A 24,682-nucleotide genomic window follows, 5' to 3' on the forward strand; every position below is an offset into this window, starting at 1 on the left:
ATCCACCTCTTATTGGTGTCAATCAATTCACCACATAATGAGAGGAGGATTATTGTGCTTTCAGTGGGCCTTCATCTCGCGTTATGGTGAATGGATTCAACATAACACGAGGAAGTGCATATTGCTTTCTTGGCCACCCTCTCTCGCGTTATGGTGAATTGTTAATCGTGTACTACTAAATAGCTAAGTTTTTTGTACTTGCTTGCGTTTTCAGATGGCTCGTGTAAGGCATACAGCTAGACCCAAGGACAATGCAGGTCCTTCATTTAGTGGGAAGAAGATGGGCACTCTGAATGCCTCAAGATCGAGGAAATCCTGCAGTCCTTCTCGATTATCCAAAATGCAACCTAGACAAAGGCGTTTCGCAGAGCATTCGTCAGCGCTGCAAGACATCACACAATTTATGAAGCACCCGACTGCTGCTATTCCGAGATTACCTTTCCAGAGGCTTGTCAGGAGAATTTGCGAGCGAAATGGAATTTTGTTTAGGTGGAAGACATCGGCTCTGTTTTGCTTGCAGGAGGTCTCAGAGGATTGGATGATTGAATTTTTTTTGGATAGTTATGTTCTTGCGGCCCACGCACACAACAAGGTCACAGAACAAAGATTTTTTCAGCCTAGTAGCCCTTTGTTTTAGATATGATAAGTTACTTAGGCCAGTTACATTTACTGATGCACGAATGGTGCAAATTTTGGATGTTCGTCCCGTTCAAAAAGTGAGAATTGAAGAGGTGTCGGAGGGAGTTCCAGAACATGAACATGAGACTCGGGTAAATTTTTAGACAAGCGCTCAAAGGGAACATCATGTGGCAATGCTTGCATTGCAAACAAAAAGAGAAAATGTTCGCGCACTCCACGCTATGAATCGGGAGGCGCTTCAATTTTTATCGGAGTTCTATGTACCCTATAATATTAGAGGGCAAAGATGTTATTTCCCGATTCATGCTGAGAAGATAAACATTTTGTTTGATCCTAGAACTGAAGTCAACGACAAAGTGCTCAGATGTGTTTTAAGGTATACTCTTTTCTCTGTCCTCCTATAATTTTTCATTCTTGGCTCTTAAAGTTTATGCCTAACTCTTGATATGTTTTCTTGTGAAGTTTTGTTATTTTATAATTGCCCGAGGATGTACAGCATCGGGTGTTCCAGATTGATTCGCTAGTGTCAACACTATTGCTAGTAGAGTCAGTTCCCTACCTTGATGTGCTGAACTGCTTTCAGGAGGTCCAGCTGGACGATGCTCGAGTAATTTTTTTGGCATATCATGAAAAGTGAGTTTGTCTCTGTATCTCTCTTGCATGATGTTTATACGAATCACCATACACGAGTTATATAGTGCTTCCTTTGGCACGTGCTCTCGCTTCACAGTGAATCAATTCACCACAATGCGAGGAGGCATTTTGTTTTTCATCTGGCTTGAAACTAATAGAAATCTATTTGGATGTGATGCAGTGCCCATTGGATTCTTGTTCTAGTCGATGTGTAAGACAATATTATTTACCTTGCAAATTCGACACCTGGTGTCCATGGTAATGTTTTACTGTAAGTTAAAATCATTACGATACATATTATTGTTTGAGTTAGAAGTCCGGATTGATCAGGGTATTGATTGGTCTTTGTTTGCAGTGGTGTCGGGAAACTAATGGCCGCTTATGAGAGCCTGAGCATGGACATCGACACCCTGGAGCAAGCGACCATTCGAAGGGTTAGTGTGCCCAAACAAGATGATGGTTATAGCTATGGGTGGAGGGTTGCTCTGAATGCATTGTTGCTGCTCTACGGAGCATTTTTCAGCTCCCTTCAGAGGATATAAGCATTTTTTAGCTCCCATACGCATGCGTACTCTTGTTTATCTTCTTGTATATTGTCATGTTGATCTTATGCCTTGATGAATTGTGATGGCAGTTTTCATCCATGTCTCGTTACGTGGACCTAGACGTCCAAACATTTAGGGAGGAAACGATTGCGAAAATGATCGAGGTCGCAGAAGTAATGTCTCTAGACGGCCCAGTGGACTTCATCCCGCCCAATCCACGAGGGCGGATAGGCCCCCCTGAGCCTCTTACATGGGCTCCGTACTTGGGAGAAGAGCCATGGCTCTATCCTGAAGCCTAGTCCTATGGGTTCCAGTAATAAATAGTTTTTTCCTTATAGGTGTGTTGTTGGATTGCTTCTTCCAACAAATGTACTCCACTCTGTAACATGTTGTTTGTAAATATGCAACTACACATTTTTTTACACATATTTAGTATTATTGGAGAGAGAACATCAATTGTAAATGCACTTTTAATTTGAAAATTAGAGGATCAAATTTGCTACTGTGTTCCTTCACACTGCTTGTTTTCTTACTTTAGGCCTTTTTGTGTACATAAAAATTCAATTGGGAAATTTTTGCCTTCAATACATTGTTTTAAACAATAAAGCATTACAAAAGCAATGTTCTAAATAGATAAGTTTATTGCATATGGAAAATACATTGTCACCGTATACATATACATGGTTACATCATATATCTTCTAGTGCCTCCCAATTCATGTGTGGGGCTGCAACATCTTTACAAATGATCTGATGCTCTCTTATTCTACTTACCTTCCGACCATCGAGCTTGAAGCAAAATTGATCTGGAGGATTCTGAATAGCTACTTCTAATTCCTTCCTAACATATTCGAGAGTCCAATTCTCTTCCACTTCCAATGTCAATGATGGGTGACCCTGTCGAATCATAACTATATCTATCAAGCAAGAGTGGCTACCATCTCTTGTATCTTGGTCCATGCTTTCCCAGTTGTTGTTGATCCATCGCCACCTTCTATAAGTAAATGACATGCACAGATGTTGCCTGGCTATATAGTATCTGATTCCAAAATATCATTAGGATAATTTCTCGAGTATAATCAAATAAGCTTTGTAACTGTTTCACAAAAAGACATTTGAATGTTATAACACTCACCGAAATGCAATGTCAGAGGTGTTCAATCGACATTCGATCAAATCATCTCCCTTTGATGATTTCACTCTGAAACAAATGATCAAGCCAGGCTTCATCTATATCTTTGCACACAAAAGTTGTTCTAGTTTTTCTCAATTGTTTACAATCAAAAAATAAATCAACAAAGCATGCAATTGGAACAAACAAACTTAAGTGGACATTTCTTGCACCAATGCTAGGCTTCATAGCACATTTAATATCATTAAACATTTTGGTCCTGCATGACTCTCTCACTTCTGTATGACTCTATCACTTCTGTATCAAGCAATGGCCACTCAGAACTATCAAGTGCAGGCAAAGGAATACGTTCCAACTTTCCATGTCGACTCGATTGAGTGGGCAAGGTATAAAATAAGTCATAGAAATATGTTCTACTTCTTGCGAGATCACTTAGTGCATGACCTTCATATTGAAGTTCCCCCACCTCACCATGTACGACATTCAAGAATCCCGTCAAGCATTGTGCAGGCTCCCACCTTGAAGATTGGATGGGTACAAATCTATGCAAGGTAGAAAAATGTATATCAATCACCTTATTTGCAACATTGAAATATAAAACACAAGAACTTACAATGTGGTCTGTGTCTTGGAAGTCCTTCCAATGGTCCCATGTTGATCTCTTTTTGCATCCTCGAGCACTCCCCGCCAACTGTTGCAACCGAACTTCCCTTAGATAAACATATATGCCAGATGCTCCCTCCAACATTCTGGCATAAGACAATCCTTTAAGAAAACAGGGTTTTTATGCAAGTTTTCAGTTTTGATTTTGTTTAAAAACCATGAATAATCTTAAATCCGTATCTCAATACTTCTAGATCCAGGTCTGAATTTCAAACAGAATTCCTTGAATTCTGTTAACTTGATCCTCAGATCAAAATCAAAAGTCTTAACTTAGTTTCAGATTCGGTGGGGGATTTGAGTACATTTTCTTGAACTAGGCACATCGTCATTGATTGAAATTGACGAAGGAATTAGGTCTTGGTCAATAGTCTGAATCAGAGTTTGGGTCTAGAAAGGTTCTTCCTAAACTATCTTTCTCGAAAGGTACTATTTCAATTTCTCTTTTTCTAAATATTTGCTTAAAGATTTCTAAAACATGAATTTCTTATGAGAAATAAAATAATCATTTATCTCGATCTCCGACTTCGATAGTTTAATTGAATTTTCTCATTACCATCTTAGTGAATATGAAACAGTAGCATTTCTTCTCACAGATTATCTACTTATTCATTTTTCTAATTTTTGTGAAAATTAAACAGAGGATTAAGAGAAACCTTATTTAAATATAATCATTCTATATGCATCTATTTATGCATAAAATCTAATTCTGATGAAAGTCGCACTTTTATCATCATAAAATTCATTTATGATGAAAATCACTCTTTTAATATGAAAGAATTTCTTTTATGCATCTATTTATGCATAAAAATCATTTATGAATGAAAATCACACTTTTAATATAAAAATATCTTTTATGCATATGTTTATGCATACAAATCATTTATAATAAAATCACTCTTTTAATATAAAAGAATTTCTTTTATGCATCCATTTATGCATAAAAATCATTTATGATGAAAATCACACTTTTAATATTAAAAAATATCTTTTATGCATACAAATCATTTATGATAAAAATCACTCTTTTAATATAAAAGAATATCTTTTATGCATCCATTTATGCATAAAAATCATTTATGATGAAAATCACACTTTTAATATCAAAAAAATATCTTTTATGCATACAAATCATTTATGATAAAAATCGCTCTTTTAATATAAAGAATTTCTTTTATGCATACATTTATGCATAAAAATCATTTATGATGAAAATCACACTTTTAATACAAAAAAAATATCTTTTATGTATATGTTTATGCATACAAATCATTTATGATAAAAATCACTCTTTTAATATAAAAGAATTTCTTTTATGCATCAATTTATGCATAAAAATCATGTGAGAGCTTGCCTTTGGCTTGATGGTTTGAGGGTTCTACTCTTGTTTGAAACAAGAGTGGCCACCAATCTTTGGAAGAGGGAAGGTCAAAAAACTAATGAATTATGAGTAAATTCACAGTTTTCTGGCTCTTGGGAGAAGTAGGGTAACAGTGCAAAAAAAAACTATTAAGCTTCAACAAAGGGGAAGGCTTTTGTTTATAGGAAAAAGTGAGCTTCTAACCAAGCCAATTGATTCTAGAATTTTCCAGATCAGTTTGGTCAATTTTTGACCATTTTTGGGTCAGTTTAGTCCACTTTTTGGATCTAGTTGAAACAGGAGAGAGGAGAGATAAAAATATCTCATTATTTGTTGGGAGTTTAAAACTCTCCCACACATGTGAAATAGGTGCCTCCTTCGTGAGGAGAATTCTCCCATACTGAGGTGTCAAAAATGTATCATTTCATCTAAATATCTCTCTTTTTTAACTATTAACCTTGTCCTTACAACTCTTCATCTTATGTGAGTATTTACTCATTTTTGGGGGATTTTTCTTTTATTTCTCCATTTATCTCCTCCCTACATTTGGATGAATCTTATTGGTCCATAGGAACCTCAATTTAAAATTTTGAAAAAATCTTAACTCCTAGGATAATGGCTCTTGAACAAATTATACTTAATTGCTAATGAACTTTTTGAAAATCTTTTTGAACTTCTGTTTCAAGGGAACTTATTTTAATAAGATGAGATATTTTCCATCCATAAAAATTGAATTACCACGCTCTAGACGATTTTCTCTCTCTAGGCCAAAACTGGTAGAAACAAGATCTTTTATATTTCTGAAGAGGGATTTGATTACAGGGGAAGATGCTGGACATCTTGAGAGGCTGGGGAGGAATCTTACATTCTCTCCCACTTGAAAAACGCGAGATGCCCTCTTCTCACAAACTGGGGGTAATCCCGCAAAACAGATCGGTTGCTTCATTCTCCCAGGTGGCATCTTCAAAAGGATAGAACTTCCATTTTACCAATAATTCTCTGAGAATTCTGTTCCTGAGAATCTTTTCTCGAACATCAAGAATTTCTTCAGGTTGGAGTTCCATCTGTCCTTGGGTTGAAGAGGTTAGGATTTCATCCCATCAAGTACATGATTTGGACTTGGCACATATTTCTTTCAAAGGCTTACATGAAATACATTATGAACTTTGAGATGAGGAGGCAGAAGAAGCTCGTAGGCTAAGTCACCTACCTTCTTTATAATCAGATATGGCCCATAATATCTGGGGGATAACTTCTTGTACTTCCTAAGAGATAGAGAACTTCTTTTTGGCCATACTCTAATGAAGACCATATCTGCTTCTTCAAACTTTCTGTCTGCCCTTTTCTTATTTGCATACTGCTTCTGTTGATCCTGGGCAGCTTTAATATCTTTACGAATTGACTACATCTGCTACTCCATGTCGTCAAGCATCTGTCTAGACATCTCGACCCTAATCAATGGGTCAGACCAAGTTAATGGAGTTAAGAAATCTTGTCCATACAGAGCTTTAAAAGGGCTCATCCCGATACTTCAGTGGATAAGAAGCATTATAGGCGAACTCGACTATGTGCAGATAGCTTAGCCACTTCTTGGGTTCCCTGCCCCACAGCATGACCAAAGTATATCTTCAATTACTTGGTTTACCCTTTCAGTTTGACCATCGATCTCAAGGTGATAAGCTATGCTGAGATCCAAGAAAGTTCCCACTGCTTTGAAAAATGCAGTTCAGAACCTTGAAGTAAATTTGGGATCTCGATCACTTACTATTCTCATGGGTAGGCCATAGAATCTGAAGATTTCTTTGAGGAACGCTCTGGCCACATCCACTGCAGTTTTACTGGGATCAGATGGGCAACTTTGGTTAGTCTGTCAACTACCACAAAAATGGAGTTGTAACCTGATTGCACTGAAGGTAATCCAGTAATAAAGTCCATACTGATACATTCCCACTTCATCTGGGGGATGTCCAATGGATGTAACTTCCCATGCATTTTTACTCTTTCAGCTTTGACTTTCTGGCATGTCAGACATTGACGTACATAATTCAGTACATCCTTTTTCAAACTAGGCCAAAAGAAGCTTTTCTTTACAGACATGTAGGTTTTGATGAAACCTGGATGTCCTGCTACTATAAGGCTGTCATGGGCTTCATTCAAAATTTGGTCCTTGGTTCCCTCATCATTGGGAATACATAGCCTGTGGTTATAATACATAATGCCATCATCCAGGCTGTACCCTTGAACTTTGTTCAACTCCTATGGAGTTTTACTTTCCTGCATAAGTAGGGTAGCAATAGGGCCAAAGAATCTATCCTGCATGATCTTCTCTCTTGCTTCAATAATCAAAGGATTTGATATGACAGTACCCTTGAACTCTGTTCAACTCCTGTGGAGTTTTAATTTCCTGCATAAGTAGGATAGCAATAGGGCCAAAGAATCTATCCTGCATGATCTTCTCTCTTGCTTCAATAATCAAAGGATTTGATATTACAGTAATTGCAAGCAAGGAGGCTTTTCTGCTGAGGGCATCTACTACCACATTTTCTTTTCCTGGGTGGTACTTGATTTTAAAATAAAATTCTTGTAAGGTCTGCATCCACCTTCTTTGGCGCATGTTGAGGTCCTTCTGAGTGAAGATCCACTTTAAACTCTGATGGTCTATCATCAAAGTGAATCTTTTTCCCAGTAGGTAATGTCCACAACTTTAAGGCATAGACTACTGAAAGTAATTCCAAGTCATGAACATCATAATTCCTCTCATGCGTTCTGAGCTTTCGGGATTCATAGGCCACTGCATGACCTTCCTGCATGAGTGCACCTCCCAGGGCAAAACCACTTGCATCAGTTACTACCTCAAAGGGTAGAGAGAAATCTGGCAGCTTCAGAACAGGACTGGTTACCAAGGTGGTCTTCAGCTTATCAAAAGCACTCTGGCACCTAGCAGACCACTGAAATGGGGTATTCTTTTTGAGAAGGTTAGTCAGGGGGGAAGCTATGAGAGCATACTTTGGTATAAAAATTCTATACCAACCAGTCAATCCCAAGAATCCTCTAACTTCTTTCACTGTCTTTGGTTCAGGCCAATCTATGACTGCTTGGACTTTTGCGAAATCTGGAGAAATTCCATCTTTGGATACCAAAAAGCCCAAGTATTCATCAACATGGTCATCGCAAAGAAAGTGCATTTGCTCTTTTTGGCAAAGAGTTGGTGCTTCCTTAGAATCTCAAGGACTTTTCGGACATGAGTCTCATGGTGGTCAGCTGCATTCTTTGAGTAAATCAGAATGTCATCGAAGAAAACTAGAACAAAATCATCCAAGTATTCTCTGAAGATATCTGAAGATATCCTGCATTAGGCGATTGAATGTAGCTGGGGCATTAGTTAATCTAAATGGCATGACAGTAAATTCATAATGCCCATTGATCCTGATCTAGTAATACCCGGATTTGAGATCTATCTTTGTGAAGATTTGGGCTCCATTTAGCCTGTCCAGAAGCTCATCAATTCCTGGGATAGGATACTTATTCTTAATTGTCAGCTGATTCAGACCTTTGTAGTCCACACAAAGTCTAAGCGTTCCATCTTTCTTTTTCTGAAAGAGAACTGGCGCACCCCAAGGTGAAACACTGGGTCTTACAAACCCTTGTTCTAACAACTGTTTAAGTTGTTCCTTGAGTTTGATGGCTTCAAGAACTGGCATTTTGTACGTGCGTAGGGCTACTGGTTGAGCTCCGTCGAGGGTCAATTCAATCACATGATCTACTTCTCGGATTGGAGGCATTTCAGTTAGCTCTGCTGGGAATAGATCATCAAATTCATTTAACCATTCTGGTTCTTTAGCCTTAAGCTTTGAGTCTACTGGGTTCATTTTGACAACATAAATTTGCTGCTTCTTTCTAAGTCCTTTCAGCAACCTAGAAGCTTTTACTAACTGAAGGTTTGGGGATCCGAAAATTCCAATTCCTTGAACTTTGTTCCCGTGAAGGTCATGGAAGAAAATGGTTCCATTGTGACAGTGTATGTCAGCTTGATTTTTGTGGAGCCAATCCATTCCAAGGATCCCGTCAAAAACTCCCAGAGGTAAGACTTTGAACTGATAGTCGGTTACATTACCATCTAGATTGAACTGGATAAGACCTATCTCATGGTGAGTGAAAAGAGTCTTCCCACTGGCCAATTCAACTTGCATAGGTTTTCCTAATTTCTATTCTAAGACTAGCTTACGCAAGCATCCAGGGAAAATGAATGAATGAGAACTACCCTGAATCAATCAAAAGCATCCAGGGAAAATGAATGAATGAGAACTACCCTGAATCAATCAAAAGCTTAAAAGGCTTACCTTGATATTCTGCTGGAGTATGGATGACTGAGAACTGATGGTTAGGTCCTTGGTTTTCAATTGTAGCAAAGATCTACCCTCTTTCCTCTTCTACTACATCTGAGATTGTGACTGCTCTGGCTGCTGCAGTCTGAGGTGTAACTCTTTCTCTTTGGTTGTCCCAGTTCTGGGAAGGAGTTCTGAGGTTACTCTGGAGAGAGGCAGATGGCTGAGCTGGAGTTCTTCTGGGGTTTCCCTGGCTTGGGCGAGACGAACCTTGATTAGACTGGTATGAAGGGGTTGGTCTCTGAATTCGAGGTCCTTGACTTCCCTGTCCCTTTGACATGGCAGGAGTCGGAAAGTCTTTCAGTTGGTGACCAAAACCTTGGCATCCAAAACATCGGTTTTCACTTCTGAGTTCATCCCCTCTGATTTCTTGAAAGAGGTGGGGCTCCTGAGAAAGTATTCTGGGGGAAGGATCTTCCTTCACTTCGGAATCTTCTTGCATCATAATTCTGATTCGGGCCTTGCTACCTCTTCGCGGGTGGAAAGTTTGAAGTACTTCCCTGGGCTTGGAATCTTTTAAAGTTAGAGAGTGCAGGTTTTGGCGGGACCTTTACTACAAACGCTTTGGCAAATCCTTTGCCATTCTTACTGCTTCAGCCATGGACACTGGCTTGGCATTTTTGACTAGTGTGTCCAAGGGTTCGTTCGTTCCCCGAATGAACCTAGCCATGAGTTGTTCTTCATCTAGAGGTGGTGAATATTTGAGTAGAAGAGCAAAGGCCTGGTGATATTCCTTGATGGTTTTGCTCTCCTGCTTTAGCTCTAAGAATTCGTTCATTTTGATTTCCAAAAATCCAGGGGGACAAAATCAGGGACTGAGTATTTCTGTCTAGACTGTTGGTGTCGCAGTGGTTCCTCCATGCTACCCTGGTTGTTTCCACTATTTTCAGCCGGGCAAGAGCCATTTTGCTTCGCTCATTGTAGCCTGTGATGTCAAAATATTCTTCCATGGCTTCCACCCATTTCTCCACAGCCTCGCCGCCCAGGTTCTCCCCTTCTCCTTTGAAGGGTCCTGGCTGAGTCCTATGAAGAGCCTTGGGAACATCAAGGTCAAGCTCGTCATCTTCAGAGAGAGGGTCTAGTTGACGGCCACGGTTTCCTCGTCTTATGATTCTGCCAAAAATTTATATATTATTAAATTTTTATTTTGATATCATTCACGAGATCCTAAGACTTAAGAGGTTCGGAAAACAATTTCTTAAACAAGACAATGATCTTATTGGAGATCTATGACATATGTTTGATAACAGATTTTTCTTTATGAGATCGTCCGTAAAACAATCACTTATACACAGGGAATTTTTCTCCAGAAAACATTTCTATATTTATATAAAAGTTGCAGTATGTACATAGAGTAGTTCGGCTCCAGAATCACTGCCTCTCAGACGTAATCGTATAAAGAAGCGAAACTGTGAAGAAGACATACCATGGTACACACGATTCATTACACAAAGAGGTGCTGTAATTCTATTTCTCGGGATAAAGCAGCTAAGAAGTCTAAAAAATCGGCATGAAGTTCTGAAGCTCCTGGGTGAATGATCACAGACCTGAACATGCTGAACAAGCCCTAATCTTATCAGAATCATGGCCAAGGAAATATTTTGCCTGAGCCTCTGACGCTGACTAGTACTGATATTAATACACCGTCCTCCACAGAACCACATATACCGACGTCGCTCAAGAGGATCAGGAAAGTAAAGACTCTCAAAATGGCGAGCGAGTCTCACTCTGCTCATTTGGGTCGTAGCAGAGTTGATGAGGTGATCAAATGCAAAAGCTATCATATCCTGACTTTGAGAGAGTCCAAGAATTCTAGATAGGTTCGGGGTGACCATCCTATAAATTTCCAATTCAATTTATAAGTTTTCAATTTTTGAAGTTCATTCACATAGTATTAACAAGTGAAAAACATTTCTTTCCCAGATTTCTATTAAAAATTTAGGCAATTTCTGCTCTAATACCAACTGTGAGATCCCTCTGTCCCCTCTGCGCACCGGACTCCCGGTAGCTGACAGCGGAAGCAGCTCCCTCATGCGCAGGGCAGGGTTTCTCACTCGGGGCCTCGCCCACGAATGTCCGGGCACGAGACTAGGCTGGTGGTCACTCCAAAAACCGAAACCAGGAAAATTTCCCATGCCCAAAAAGCGGGGACAATTCCACCTTTTTGAATTTTCTTAACGAATTTTTCTAACGAGATCAATTCTAAACTATCCTTCACCTGAATAAACCAGATAGAAGGAAACTATCAGTGATATAATTTGATCATCTGAATTTCAATGCTTTTTTATCCCTCCTTAGTCCACATTACTTATCCCACATTCCATTCAATGTGTACTCATTCTCATCCATTTCCTCATATCGACGACAACGAGATCAATTCTAAACTATCCTTCACCTGAATAAACCAGATAGAAGGAAACAATCAGTGATATAATTTGATCATCTGAATTTCAATGCTTTTTTTCTAATCAAGATCAGGCACAGCCGTTGATCCACTCAATTGAGAAATTTATCAGGGAATTAATTAGCTACTCGAATCCTAGCGTAATCCTAAGATTTTTTAGTTTGATTATTAAGACTCCACTGATTCTGGCCCATGGGTTAGCCACCACCCTACCATTGGAATCGATAGAACCAAACAAGTACTCACCCACCCATAATTGAAATGCCTTTCTTAGCTTTAGCTTTAGAAAACAGATACGCACACACTCCTCTTTGAAGTTTTAATATGAAAAAATAATCCATTGACAAAACAGATATGATCACAGATTTCATAACTCAAAATTTCCATTCAATCCCTTGTTTCACAAAAATAGTACCACTCTGGACTCTCCGTTGGGACCAGCTGGTCAACGAGATCCAGTAAACAGATTACAATAATCATTTCCTCAACATACATATATATATCTTCCTTGACATACGTATGGGTGTCCTCAGCACCGTGAGCCCGTGCATCCCCCGGTTAGAACCCTCCAGGATCCTCCTTAGGTGTCCTGGTACTTCACTCAGGGACCGCTTCGTCGGCCCTCGCCCATCGTATCGGAAGCACACCATTTTTCACCATACCCAGGCTGGTCAAGACTTGGGCAGGTTTTTACCGCGTGAGCTGTCCCTCGAACACTCCCCGCCAGCTGTTATAACCGAACTTCCCTTAGATAAACATATATGCCAAATGCTCCCTTCAGCATTCTGGCCAGCATTATGGCATAAGACAGTCCTTTAAGAAAACAGGGTTTCTATGCAAGTTTTCAGTTTTGATTTTGTTTAAAAACCATGAATAATCTTAAATCCGTATCTCAATACTTCTAGATCCAGGTCTGAATTCCAAACAGAATTCCTTGAATTCTGTAAACTTGATCCTCAGATCAAAATCAAAAGTCTTAACTTAGTTTCAGATTCGGTGGAGGATTTGAGTACATTTTTCCTGAACTGGGTACATCGTCATTGATTAAAATTGACGAAGGAATTAGGTCTTGGTCAATAGTCTGAATCAGAGTTTGGGTCTGGAAAGGTTCTTCCTAAACTATCTTTCTCGAAAGGTACTATTTCAATTTCTTTTTTTCTAAATTTCGTTCGACGAATATTTGCTTATAAATTTCTAAAACATAAATTTCTTATGAGGAATAAAATAATCATTTATCTCGATCTCCGACTTCGATAGTTTAATTGAATTTTCTCATTACCATCTTAGTGAATATGAAACGGTAGCATTTTTTCTCACAGATTATCTACTTATTCATTTTTTAAATTTTTGCAAAAATTAAACAGAGGATTAAGAGAACCCTTATTTAAATATAATCATTCTATATGCATCTATTTATGCATAAAATCTAATTATGATGAAAGTCACACTTTTATCATCATAAAAATCATTTATGATGAAAATCACTCTTTTAATATGAAAGAATTTCTTTTATGCATCCATTTATGCATAAAAATAATTTATGATGAAAATCACACTTTTAATATAAAAATATCTTTTATGCATACAAATCATTTATAATAAAATCACTCTTTTAATATAAAAGAATTTCTTTTATGCATCCATTTATGCATAAAAATCATTTATGATGAAAATCACACTTTTAATATTAAAAAATATCTTTTATGCATATGTTTATATATACAAATTATTTATAATAAAATCACTCTTTTAATATAAAAGAATTTCTTTTATGCATCCATTTATGCATAAAAATCATTTATGATGAAAATCACACTTTTAATATAAAAAAATATCTTTTATGCATACAAATCATTTATGATAAAAATCACTCTTTTAATATAAAAGAATATCTTTTATGCATCCATTTATGCATAAAAATCATTTATGATGAAAATCACACTTTTAATATTAAAAAAATATCTTTTATGCATACAAATCATTTATGATAAAAATTGCTCTTTTAACATAAAAGAATTTCTTTTATGCATCCATTTATGCATAAAAATCATTTATGATAAAAATCACACTTTTAATATAAAAAAAGTATCTTTTATGCATATGTTTATGCATACAAATCATTTATGATAAAAATCACTCTTTTAATATAAAAGAATTTCTTTTATGCATCCATTTATGCACAAAAATTATTTATGATAAAAATCACACTTTTAATATAAAAAATTATCTTTTATGCCTATGTTTATGCATACAAATCATTTATGATAAAAATCACTCTTTTAATATAAAAGAATTTCTTTTATGCATCTATTTATGCATAAAATTTATTTATGATGAAAATCACACTTTTAATATATATATATATATATATATATATATATATATATATAAATCTTTTACGCAAATGTTTATGCATACAAATCATTTATGATAAAAATCACTCTTTTAATATAAAAGAATTTCTTTTATGTATCCATTTATACATAAAAATTATTTATGATAAAAATCACACTTATAATATAAAAAATATATCTCTTATGCATATGTTTATGCATACAAATCATTTATGATAAAAATCACTCTTTTAATATCAAAATAAAAATTTCAATATGCTTCCTTCTATACATAGAATTTAATTCTAAAGAGTAACATTTTTTTAATGAAATATTTTTAGTATGCATTTTTCTATACCTAGGATGAAAAATAACACTTTATGAATACATATACGATGGGAATTACTCTTTTTGAATAAAAAAGTAAAACTTATTTTTCACAATTTTAGAAAAGTTTTGCCATAATCTCCTTTGTATGGGGCTAACCATTTTTTAATTTTTAACTCTCTAAAATTAATTAGAAGTTCACCAATCATTCTAATGTAAACATTTTCTACTTTATCAAAGAGAAACATTATGAAAAACTTGATTTTATCCATTAATCATTCATCTAGGATAAGAATGGTTGGATTTACTAAAGAAGAGCGAGGAATGCCTTTTTGTAATGAGGCATAACATCATATTCAATTTAGAGAAGACAAAAATCATAAAAAAAAACCATAAAATGAATAGAAAAGAGAAGAATCTCCAACTTACGAAGGAATTTGAGAGCTTTCCTTTGGCCTGATGGTTTGAGGGTTCTACTCTTGTTTGAAACAAGAGCGGCCACCAATCTTTGGAAGAGGGAAGGTAAAAAAACTAATGAATTATGAGTAAATTCACAGTTTTTTGGCTCTTGGGAGAAGTAGGGTAACAGTGCAAAAACACTATTAAGCTTCAACAAAGGAGAAGGCTTCTATTTATAGGAAAAAGTGAGCTTCCTGCCAAGCCAACTGATCCTAGAATTTTCCAGATCAGTTTGGTCAATTTTTGACCATTTTTGGGTCAGTTTAGTCCACTTTTTGGATCTAGTTGAAACAGGAGAGAGGAGAGATAAAAATATCTTATTATTTGGGAGTTTAAAACTCTTCCACACATGTGAAATAGGCACCTCCTTCATGAGGGAAATTCTCCCATATACTGAGGTGTCAAAAATGCATCATTTCATCTAAATATCTCTCTTTTTTAACTATTAACCTTGTCCTTACAACTCTTCATCTTATGTGAGTATTTACTTATTTTTGGGGGATTTTCCTTTTATTTCTCCATTTATCTCCTCCCTACATTTGGATGAATCTTATTGGTCCATAGGAACCTTAATTTAAAATTTTGAAAAAAATCTTGACTCCTAGGATAATGCCTCTTGAACAGATTATACTTAATTTCTAATGCACCTTCTGAAAATCTTTTTGAACTTCTGTTTCAGGGAAACTTATTTTAATAAGATGAGATATTTTTCCATCCAAAAATATTTAAAAATTGAATTACCACGCTCTAGAAGATTTTCTCTCTCTAGGCCAAAACTAGTAGAAACAAGATCTTTTATATTTCTGAAGAGGGATTTGATTACAGGGGAAGATGTTGGACATCTTGAGAGGCTAGGGAGGAATCTTACATGAGCGGTCACCTAGCCAATGATCGCCTTGGTCTAGACAGTGATGCAGACAGTGGTGCAAAAGAGTTATGAACACACGTCTGTATGTCGGTGCATTTGCTGGGATTTGAACCCAAGTCCCTACCAAGGGAGGCGAAGCTCCTTTCCACTACATTGCGTGCACACCTGTGATATACACACATGTCCATAACACCTTATGGACATATGTCTACAAATGGGCCCATCACCGGCCATTAGGCCCAAGCCCTATCTTCAGCAAATGACCAGAGAAACCTCATGTAGCATGTTTCCACCTTTTCCCATTTTGAGCTTGAAAATTTAAATAATGTAGCAATGTATACAGGTAGAGCCATGAGCATATGCTGCAAAGCAATAAGTCTACCTGCAAGAATTAGCTTGAGTTGGGACCTACTTTGGACCTTCTGCATGATTTTCTGATGCATCCACTCAAAGCATTGATGCCTAGTGATACCAACACCAATGGGACATCCAAGGTATCTGACCACTTTACCAATCCCAACGTTTTTAAGGCCCAACTGATCTAACACACTCTACTGATGGTTACAGCTTAAAAGAAGACATTCAGTCTTATGATGTGCTATCTTTGAGCCACTCACTTCACAGAAGTCCTCATATACTTGTACCAATGCTTGTATACATTCTTTCTCACACTTGACTATATTGCTGTTGTCATCAGCAAAAAGCTGACAAGTGAATGTACCTCCATTTGGGAGTGGGAGCCCTTTGATGGTTCCTCTTTGCACCAACCTATCAACATTCCTCAATAATGGGTATGTAACAAGGGCAGACAAGAGGGGAGCCAATGGACACCCTTGTCTGATTGATCTCCTCAATTGAAACATTTCTGAGACATCGCCATTGACTTGTACAGCTGAGAATGCATTGGTGTCCCAAACCCCATCCTTTCAATGATAGCTAAGATGAAATCCCAGCAGAGCAGCAAACCCTGTCATATGCCTTCTCTAAATCCATGTTTATCATGAAAAATTGATCCTCTTGCTTTGTAGCCCACTCCATGCCAGTGATTATGTTCAAGAGGGCCTCATGGATATCCTTCCATGAACAAATCCATATTGCATGGCATGGACCCTTTGGCTAACCAATGACCCAATTCTCAAGGTAAGAGCCTTCGCCATCACTTTATAGGTTATATTTAACATTGTGAGTGGTCTATAACTTTTAAAATCTAGCGTACCTCTCCCCCCCTCCCCCCTCTTAGGAATCAACTTTATCAGTCTAGAATTCATCTGCTTTGGTAATTGGCCATCTCTGCTGTATGCATTAAGTAGCTGGCATAAGTCTTCACCTGCATATCCCATTATTTCTTGGAACACCTCTGCTTGCAGCCCATCTGGAGACCAGGTGATTTGTCCTTTTTGAGTGAAGCAACCACAAATTCTGCTCATGTGGAGAAAGGCCTACCTAGCAAAAGTTTGGTTTCTTCCCCTACCATACATTCCACTGGTTCCAAAAACTCTCTGACCCTTTCACTATAATTATCCATCAGTTCCATAGGTGACCCCACAACACCAGCTTTCATAAAGGTGTTCCTTATCTTGTCTTCATATGAAACTATCACTCCATGTTCATCTCTGATAGAAGAGATGAACTCCATATCCTTCTTGGCTCTCAAGGATTTGAAGAAGACTTTGGTAGGGGCATCCCCAACTTGTAGCCAGTACAAACCTATTTGTACCCTTGCAGCCTCAGCTCTGGCTCCATTCTTCTAGCATGATCCTCAAGCTCCTTGAGGAGCTGCAGCATAACTAAATCCCCTTCCCCACCACTACCGCATATGGTCCTCACAATAGCCAAACATTGTGGCATTGTTTTTCCTCTTGCTTCCTCTCTTTAGCTCTTTTCTTCCCCTCACTTTTTGCCAGATTAGTGATTGCATTGCACCCCATTTCCCACCTCTTATAGGGGTTGGTCTCTTTGTCCCTAGCCTGGATCCAAGCCTCCTTCATTTTCCTACAAAAACTTTTATCCTTAAGAAAAGACACATTTAATTTGAATGCAGGAGGTCCTCTGTTTGTCCTTCTCAACACCTTATAGAGCTGAAGAGCAATCTCAAAGGTATATGATCATACATGGAGTATTCATGCAAAAGACTGCCATTGCAATCACTACTCAGCCAGCTGGTCATCTCTGAAGCATAAAGTCTATCCAACCTTCTCACTACATAAGCCTCATTAAATTGCCTATTGCTCCATGTGGCACTATTTAGAACCCTGCATCCATCCATCCATGCTAGATCTTGTAGATCTAGATGGTTTTTTAGAGCCTTCCATTGCTCAATCATCAGAATCTCTTTGCTCCTCACAAAAGATCCAGTCCCTTGCAATCATCATTGGGACATCCCATTCTATTGCCTTGATTACATCCCACAAATCCCTTCTCTCTGCTTCATTATTTGGGACATAAATACATGTAAGACCCATTTGGTTACAATATACCTCAAGTTTACAAGCCATGAATCTGCCTGCATCATCTTTCATTACATCCAAAATCTTCCATCTTTTTCTGACCAAAAGCATACAGCCACCAGAGCCGCTTCTAGTGCCATTGGTAATGCATTCCATATCTCTGAAACTAAGCAACATTGAGCCACATTTTGTCACTTGTGCAAACACACAAAGTCAGGTCTTTCGGCTGCCACCATTTTTCTTACACAAGCCTGTCTCCCTTCTGAGCATAACCCTCTTACTTTCTAAGAGAGCAGCTTCATCTGTCCTGAGTAGGCTCCATCATTAAGGTTTTTCACATCTTCTCCTTCAAGTAGAATGGCAAAGGCCCTTGCTTTACTTCTAGCTTCTTTCTTAAGATTTATGCCAGCACTCTTGTTGGTGATGTCTTGCAGGATTGTTTTTTGTCCCATTTGGTTCTTGTTGCCAGCCTTCTTTTGAGCAACAACTTGCCAATCCTCATCCTTTTGAACCTTGTCATTGCCTCCCCCCTCATTCTTTGCTGGAGTTGGCCTTGTCACTATGTTTAGTCTTCTCTTGCATGTCTCCTTGTTGCTCCTTACCATGATTAGCCTAGGTAGTCTTTACTGCAACCTCATTACCCTTCTTAGCCTGAGCCTCCTTTGGGGAGCTACCTTGTATTCCTTCAGAAGTGTTAGGAAATGGGTGGAAGTAAACTTCAATGTCAACTTTGAAGCCTACCATGTCAAATTGGATGAAGTCTAGAACCTCCATCCTTTTATCCCACAGTACACATGATCTCCTTGGTGCTTTGTCCTTAGCCACAGCCACTTTAGGAACATGTAGCACTCTTCCCAAAGCACTTTGGCCAATTCCTTGACTTGATCCCAGAAAAAAAAGGGAAGCCTTGGGAAATCCACCCAGACTGGGCACTGATATAAGAGAGTCTCTTTTAGCTTAAATGATGGGGACCAAGGGATGGAGTATATAACATTTCCTTTGAAGGCATCAATTGTAGCAAGTATATACTCCCTTTGGCCCTCATGCTCAACCATGGCCTGGTAAAATCCCTTGCCCACAAAGTGGAACCTGAACAAAGAAGCTTTCTTGCCATACACCTCAAGGAACCACCTCTGGAATTCCTCATTAGATGGTAGCTTGCCCATAAAATAGAAATAAACCCCACAAGCCATAGCCCTATGGAGCTCAGCCATAGTTTTGCTGATGGAAAGTTCCTTACCACCAACTCTGAGAACCCTCTTGCCCTCACCCACCTTGGTAGAAAGCTTGCCCAATTCCTGCACAATCTCATGCTCCAAAAAGACCCTTGCCTGCTCAGAAATGCCTCCATTCTGAACCCTAGCAACATAAGTTTGGTCACTGTTCACTTGTACATCCTGCACTTTTTCAGACTTCCACACCCTCCTCTTGGAGGGTCCCTAATTATCTTGTCCCTCAGTACCCTCCAGCTGTCCAGAGTCCTCCTCTCAAAAGAAGAGCAAGGATATAGAGGAGAGTATCTATCTCCACGCACACGCTCGACGCAGAATTCAAATTTCGCCTTCCCGCTCTCTCCTATCCCTATTCCTCGAGAAAAAAAAAATAGAACACACTTCTCACTACTTTAATAGCCTTAAGGTTTTAAACCTTTAGATATTTATTAACCTTACGTGTGAACCCTATAATTTTTTTGGGCTACTCGCCATCTTTGTGGATCTTGTGCAAGGAGGTTGCTCCATCGAAGTGAAGCTTCAACGAGTATAGCAAACTGGGTCTCCTCTAAGATGGGTCTTGGGACACCTCTTAATGAGTCATGCACTATCACATGTGATTTTATCATGCGGAATTAATGATGTCTCCTTTTTACATTGGATTTCGAACACAGTGGCTTCTCTCTTCTAGTGGCATCTAGTTTTCTTTGTTGAATGGACTATTACCGATGAAGCAAGTGAAACATAGGTGATTTAGTTGAAAGGTAAGGTAGAAGAGGTTTCCTAGACACTCTACCACACACACACACACTCACACTCTCCCTTGTCCCCCCTCCCTATCTCTGTTTGTCGCCCCCCTCTTTCTCTCTGTAAGATGGGTTATGTTGACACTAATTCTCCATTATTCTAAGCTAATCAAGGTAAAAAATTCTTAAGAAGTTTGTAATACCATTCTAAAACTACGATCTAAGGAAGATCAAAGAAAATGCACAAATTCATGGTTGAATAACTGGAGTGGTCAACATTGAGCTAGGATAAAATAAAAGATTAATGGACAAGAGTATAGTCAAAGCACAAGCATAAGCAACAACTTACCAATCATCTCACTAAGAAGAATGCTTGGAGACCTTATGCCAACGTAAAAAAATAGATTAGTCAACCATTTGATTTATCTTAACAATATGCACAATTCTTTACATTTTATTACACATCAATTTCAATCTTCACTTTTAAATTTTCATATTTTTTTTAGGGATTTGTTACAACTTTGTAACTTTGGGTGAATGCATGAGATAATTTTTAAAGCGAGTAAACGTTTGCACTTTTTATTTTTGTTACAAGGTGCGGGTGTGCACTTTGAGGAGGGGGTGGAGGGGGGGTATTCTTTAAAGAAGCACACAAAAGTAATAAGACTCATCTAAACTAGGGTTTAAAGAGTGATGATTAGTAAGCAACCGTAGAAGGACTAGGTGCTAAAGATTATTAAGGAGAAAAAAAGAAGCTAAAGACAATTCTAGGAGAGGTCAAAGCTGAAGATAATGCGACATCTTTTGATTCATGAGACAACTTATATGGGTTATGATTCATCTCTTAAATATTTATCCCATGATTTCACATTTATCTTTAAGCTTGCTCTAGGTGATGTTTAGTGGAGTCTATTCTTGCTTTAAAATTTTAATAAAGAAATAATACCTAGAATTCCTTCAACCAAGTAAAACTAGGTTTCAAAAGTGCAACATCTTTTGATTCATGAGACAACTTATATGGGTTATGATTCATCTCTTAAATATTTATCCCATGATTTCACATTTGTCTTTAAGCTTGCTCTAGGTGATGTTTAGTGGAGTCTATTCTTGCTTTAAAATTTTAATAAAGAAATAATACCTAGAATTCCTTCAACCAAGTAAAACTAGGTTTCAAAAGTGCAACACCATAATTCAATAAACAAGAATCTACAAGATTTTACATAGCCCCATGCTTATACAATCGAGTGAGATGAAGAACATCAAGATGCCATTGACATTAACACATTATTGTTGCAATAACATGATATTGTTAAATAGTCCTCTTACCTATTTTACAATAATCAATATAAAAAGCAACACTAGAAAACTACAATGACAAGCGCTCTGATTTTTTTGAAGAAAGTATTTACTCTAATTTGTAAGCCTATCAGAATATATGTTTCGTTTTGCCACATCTTGTGTTATTACTAAGATGATGTGACCAATCCATATTATTGTGGCATTTACTACTTGATATCAGGATATATGTTTCGTTTTGCCACATCTTGTGTTATTACTAAGATGATGTGACCAATCCATATGATTGTGCCATTTACCACTTGATAATGAGTGTAACCATGTGAGAATATTGTGACTCAAATGCTAGACATTCAGAATCCACTAGGACGATTTTTCTAAACCAATTTCTTTTTACATCAAGCATGTACACCGGCTCGAGCAAGTAGGCATCGAACTCAGTGTGTAGGTAGGTACTATGGATCCCATCGTACACCCCTTACCAGCTTGATTACATTGCAAGGACCACAGTTAGTGATGATTTTGAAGTCTCAAAAACCTAAAATAGCTTTTGGTGGGTGTCGTCAAGGTGTACTATGTAAGACTTCAGCTAAAGGATCACATGATACACATACTTAACACACACGGTTAGAACAACACAGAAGGGTGTGCGAAAACTCACCTTCCAACCGTAAAACCCATTCACAATCTCCCCTAACTAAGCCAAGGACTAAAGTTCCACTCCCCACAAGCCAAGCCGATTAGCCTTGACGTCCAATGCCACTAGAGCTTGTCCTCAGGGACCCACACCGCTAGTGAACCACCATGTCCATGGCAAGAGTAAGAGTACTATGGTCCACTCACATGATACCAACTCTTTTAAGGAAAAAAAAAAGCCCCTAAATGAGAAGCCTTGGCTCGGTGCTTCTAAGTTCTATCTCAAGTGAAAACAACGGAGGTTGTATATATAAATTAGGTTCTAACCAGCTCGACGTTCTAAGCCTTGCCCACATCAGCATTTAGTCGACACTCATGCCTTGTGCTGGTTGTGGTTGTACAAATAAAATGAAATCGAAAAGCACTATAATTACTTCGCATCGTCATACTTTGTCCATAGCACCGCACGTAGACTTACAATGTACCTAGGAGCACACATAACGAGAGAGAGAGAGAGAGAGAGAGGGGAGAAGGAAATCCAAGCTCGTACTATAAAATGTGTCTTGTACGCGCAAATAGGATGAGAATCAGTACTTCAAAATGGGGAAGTTTGGTAGGTAACGGTAAAGGAAATCAAGGAATCCAATCCCTTTCAAAAAGCCTTTACCAGTGATTAGCTCGAAGATGAGCAGCACTGTGAAGCCCACCATGGCCGACCTTCCATTGATTATCTCATTCTCGGGAGTAAAACCAAATCCCACCTCACCTTCATCGATAACCATTCGAACCTGCAAGACAAAATAGAGAACATGTTAATCACACGCATACATGCAGATAGATATAGCAGGGGCAAGCCTAGTGAAAAATGCAGGTGTCCAAGCACCACGTAGAGGCACAACCAGCACACTAACAGCACATGGAAGAATGATGCACGAACAAGCGTACAGCAAACATGCCTCACACACATCTTCGCGGCTTGAAAAATGGTTCTAAATGGCATATAAAAAATTTCATACCTCATCCACTTCAACATTCGAAGCACTCTTGCCTGCTTGCACCTGCCCACCAAACACAATCTCTGCAGAATCCCCTGATAGTAAGGTCTGTGTGTTGATGTATATGTATTCAGAATCCACTTTCACTGGGTAAGTTGTCAAGTTCCTTAGGGGTGGTGTGAGCAGTCTCAAAACTGGATTGGAAGGAAACCACTCTTTAATTTCTCCAGTCTTTAGGTCGAAGGTACTATCTGTGGAGGGGCAAACAATGCAGCCATCCTGCCACATGACGTATAAAGTTGTTAGGGTAGAGGGGATGAAAGAATGGACGTTAAGGAATATAGTGAACTAAAGCACATTAGCCACCTGAACAGATGCAGATTTGATTACAAATTAGAAAGCTATGGGTAGAATCACAAAGGAATGCCTGCAGGCTCATATATTATGTATGGCCTACGCATGAGATCAAGGTAGTAAGGGTACATCCCATCAAGTTAACGTGAATTCTGCTGCTCGACATTTGGCTCACATGTAGGCGACATCGGAAGCAATGTACATTTGGGGGATATAGCGATTAGCTCGCATTCCCAGCATCCTGTACAGCATAACGTTTGACTATATTTCCATTCGATATGCATCAACGCCATGAGCCCTCCGAGGGCCTACTGCTTTCTTGCATGAAGACATTACACAAACGTATGGCTGGATGTGCTGCTGTACTGCACCTGCGTGTGTTTGACTGACATTAACAGAGCGAAGGAAGTGGTTAAAAAATGCACCTGTGTGAGCTTCGCATTGACCAAGCCTTCGCTGTAGGCGCCTTCGGCAGGCGAGGTGTTCTCAATGGCGACGACCTCGCTCTTGTACCACATCAGGAGCACGTCCTCCCCGTCCTGCCGTACAAGCCTCCGCTCCCCTTTAGGAAGTGCGGACAACGGGATCACGGGCACCCAACTGCCGCCCTCTTCTTCCTCCTCTCTTGCCGTGGGCGCTGAGGCGACCTCGCCCGCGCCGCACCGCACTAGCAGCAGGGAGGCCTTGTGGCGCCGCTTGAAACAAGCGGCAAGCGGGGAGAAGCTTAGAGAAAGTGGGCGACCACGCCGCAGCAACTTCACCATACCTTCAGAAAATGGGGACAATGATGAGGATGAAGAAGAGATGGCCTCATGAGACAGGATTGCCTTGCAGCCCGTGGCAGAGGAGGCGGTGGCTGCCATGGCCAACGGTTTACAAACGTAAATGGAATACCCTGCGGAAAGAACTACAAGTGATACAATAGATACACATATAGCGACGCCTACACGTATTGGTCTCATACCACCACAAGTTTAGGATAGATCACGTTGAGCCACGTGTTTTCAGCTAGATGGTTTGTTTAGAAATAAAAATAAAGAAAAGGAACTCTCAGCTTTTTGACAGGCCGCCTTTTCCGCCAACTTGTAGTAAAACAGCGTTGAGGGGGGTGAAGCCTGTCTGCTAGAGCTCTCTCCAGACTCCAAGTCCCTTGAGGCTCCGAGGCCCCCAGCCATGTATTTTCTTGATCGGCTCTCCATTGTCTTCCTCGACTAGTAGCGCTTGTCTCCTAGTCCACGGTCAGCCTCTCTAGC

The 24,682-nt window shown here is 38.8% G+C and overlaps 1 protein-coding gene across 1 annotated transcript; it reads right to left on the reverse strand.

The window, feature by feature from the left end:
* Positions 1–22,606: 22,606 nt before the first annotated feature.
* Positions 22,607–24,359, reverse strand: LOC147630203 (Rieske (2Fe-2S) domain-containing protein). The gene is made up of 3 exons (XM_086811836.1): positions 23,855–24,359; positions 23,097–23,354; positions 22,607–22,868 (listed from the first exon to the last, which is right to left on the reverse strand). The coding sequence occupies exons 1-3, from the start codon at positions 24,290–24,292 to the stop codon at positions 22,668–22,670; spliced, it is 897 nt and encodes a 298-aa protein (XP_086667962.1). The 5' UTR covers positions 24,293–24,359; the 3' UTR covers positions 22,607–22,667.
* Between the last annotated feature and the right edge of the window lie 323 nt (positions 24,360–24,682).

Source organism: Cibotium barometz, chromosome 17, assembly GCF_041138505.1.
Source record: "Cibotium barometz isolate CiBa-2024 chromosome 17, ASM4113850v1, whole genome shotgun sequence".
Classification (NCBI taxonomy): Eukaryota; Viridiplantae; Streptophyta; class Polypodiopsida; order Cyatheales; family Cibotiaceae; genus Cibotium; species Cibotium barometz.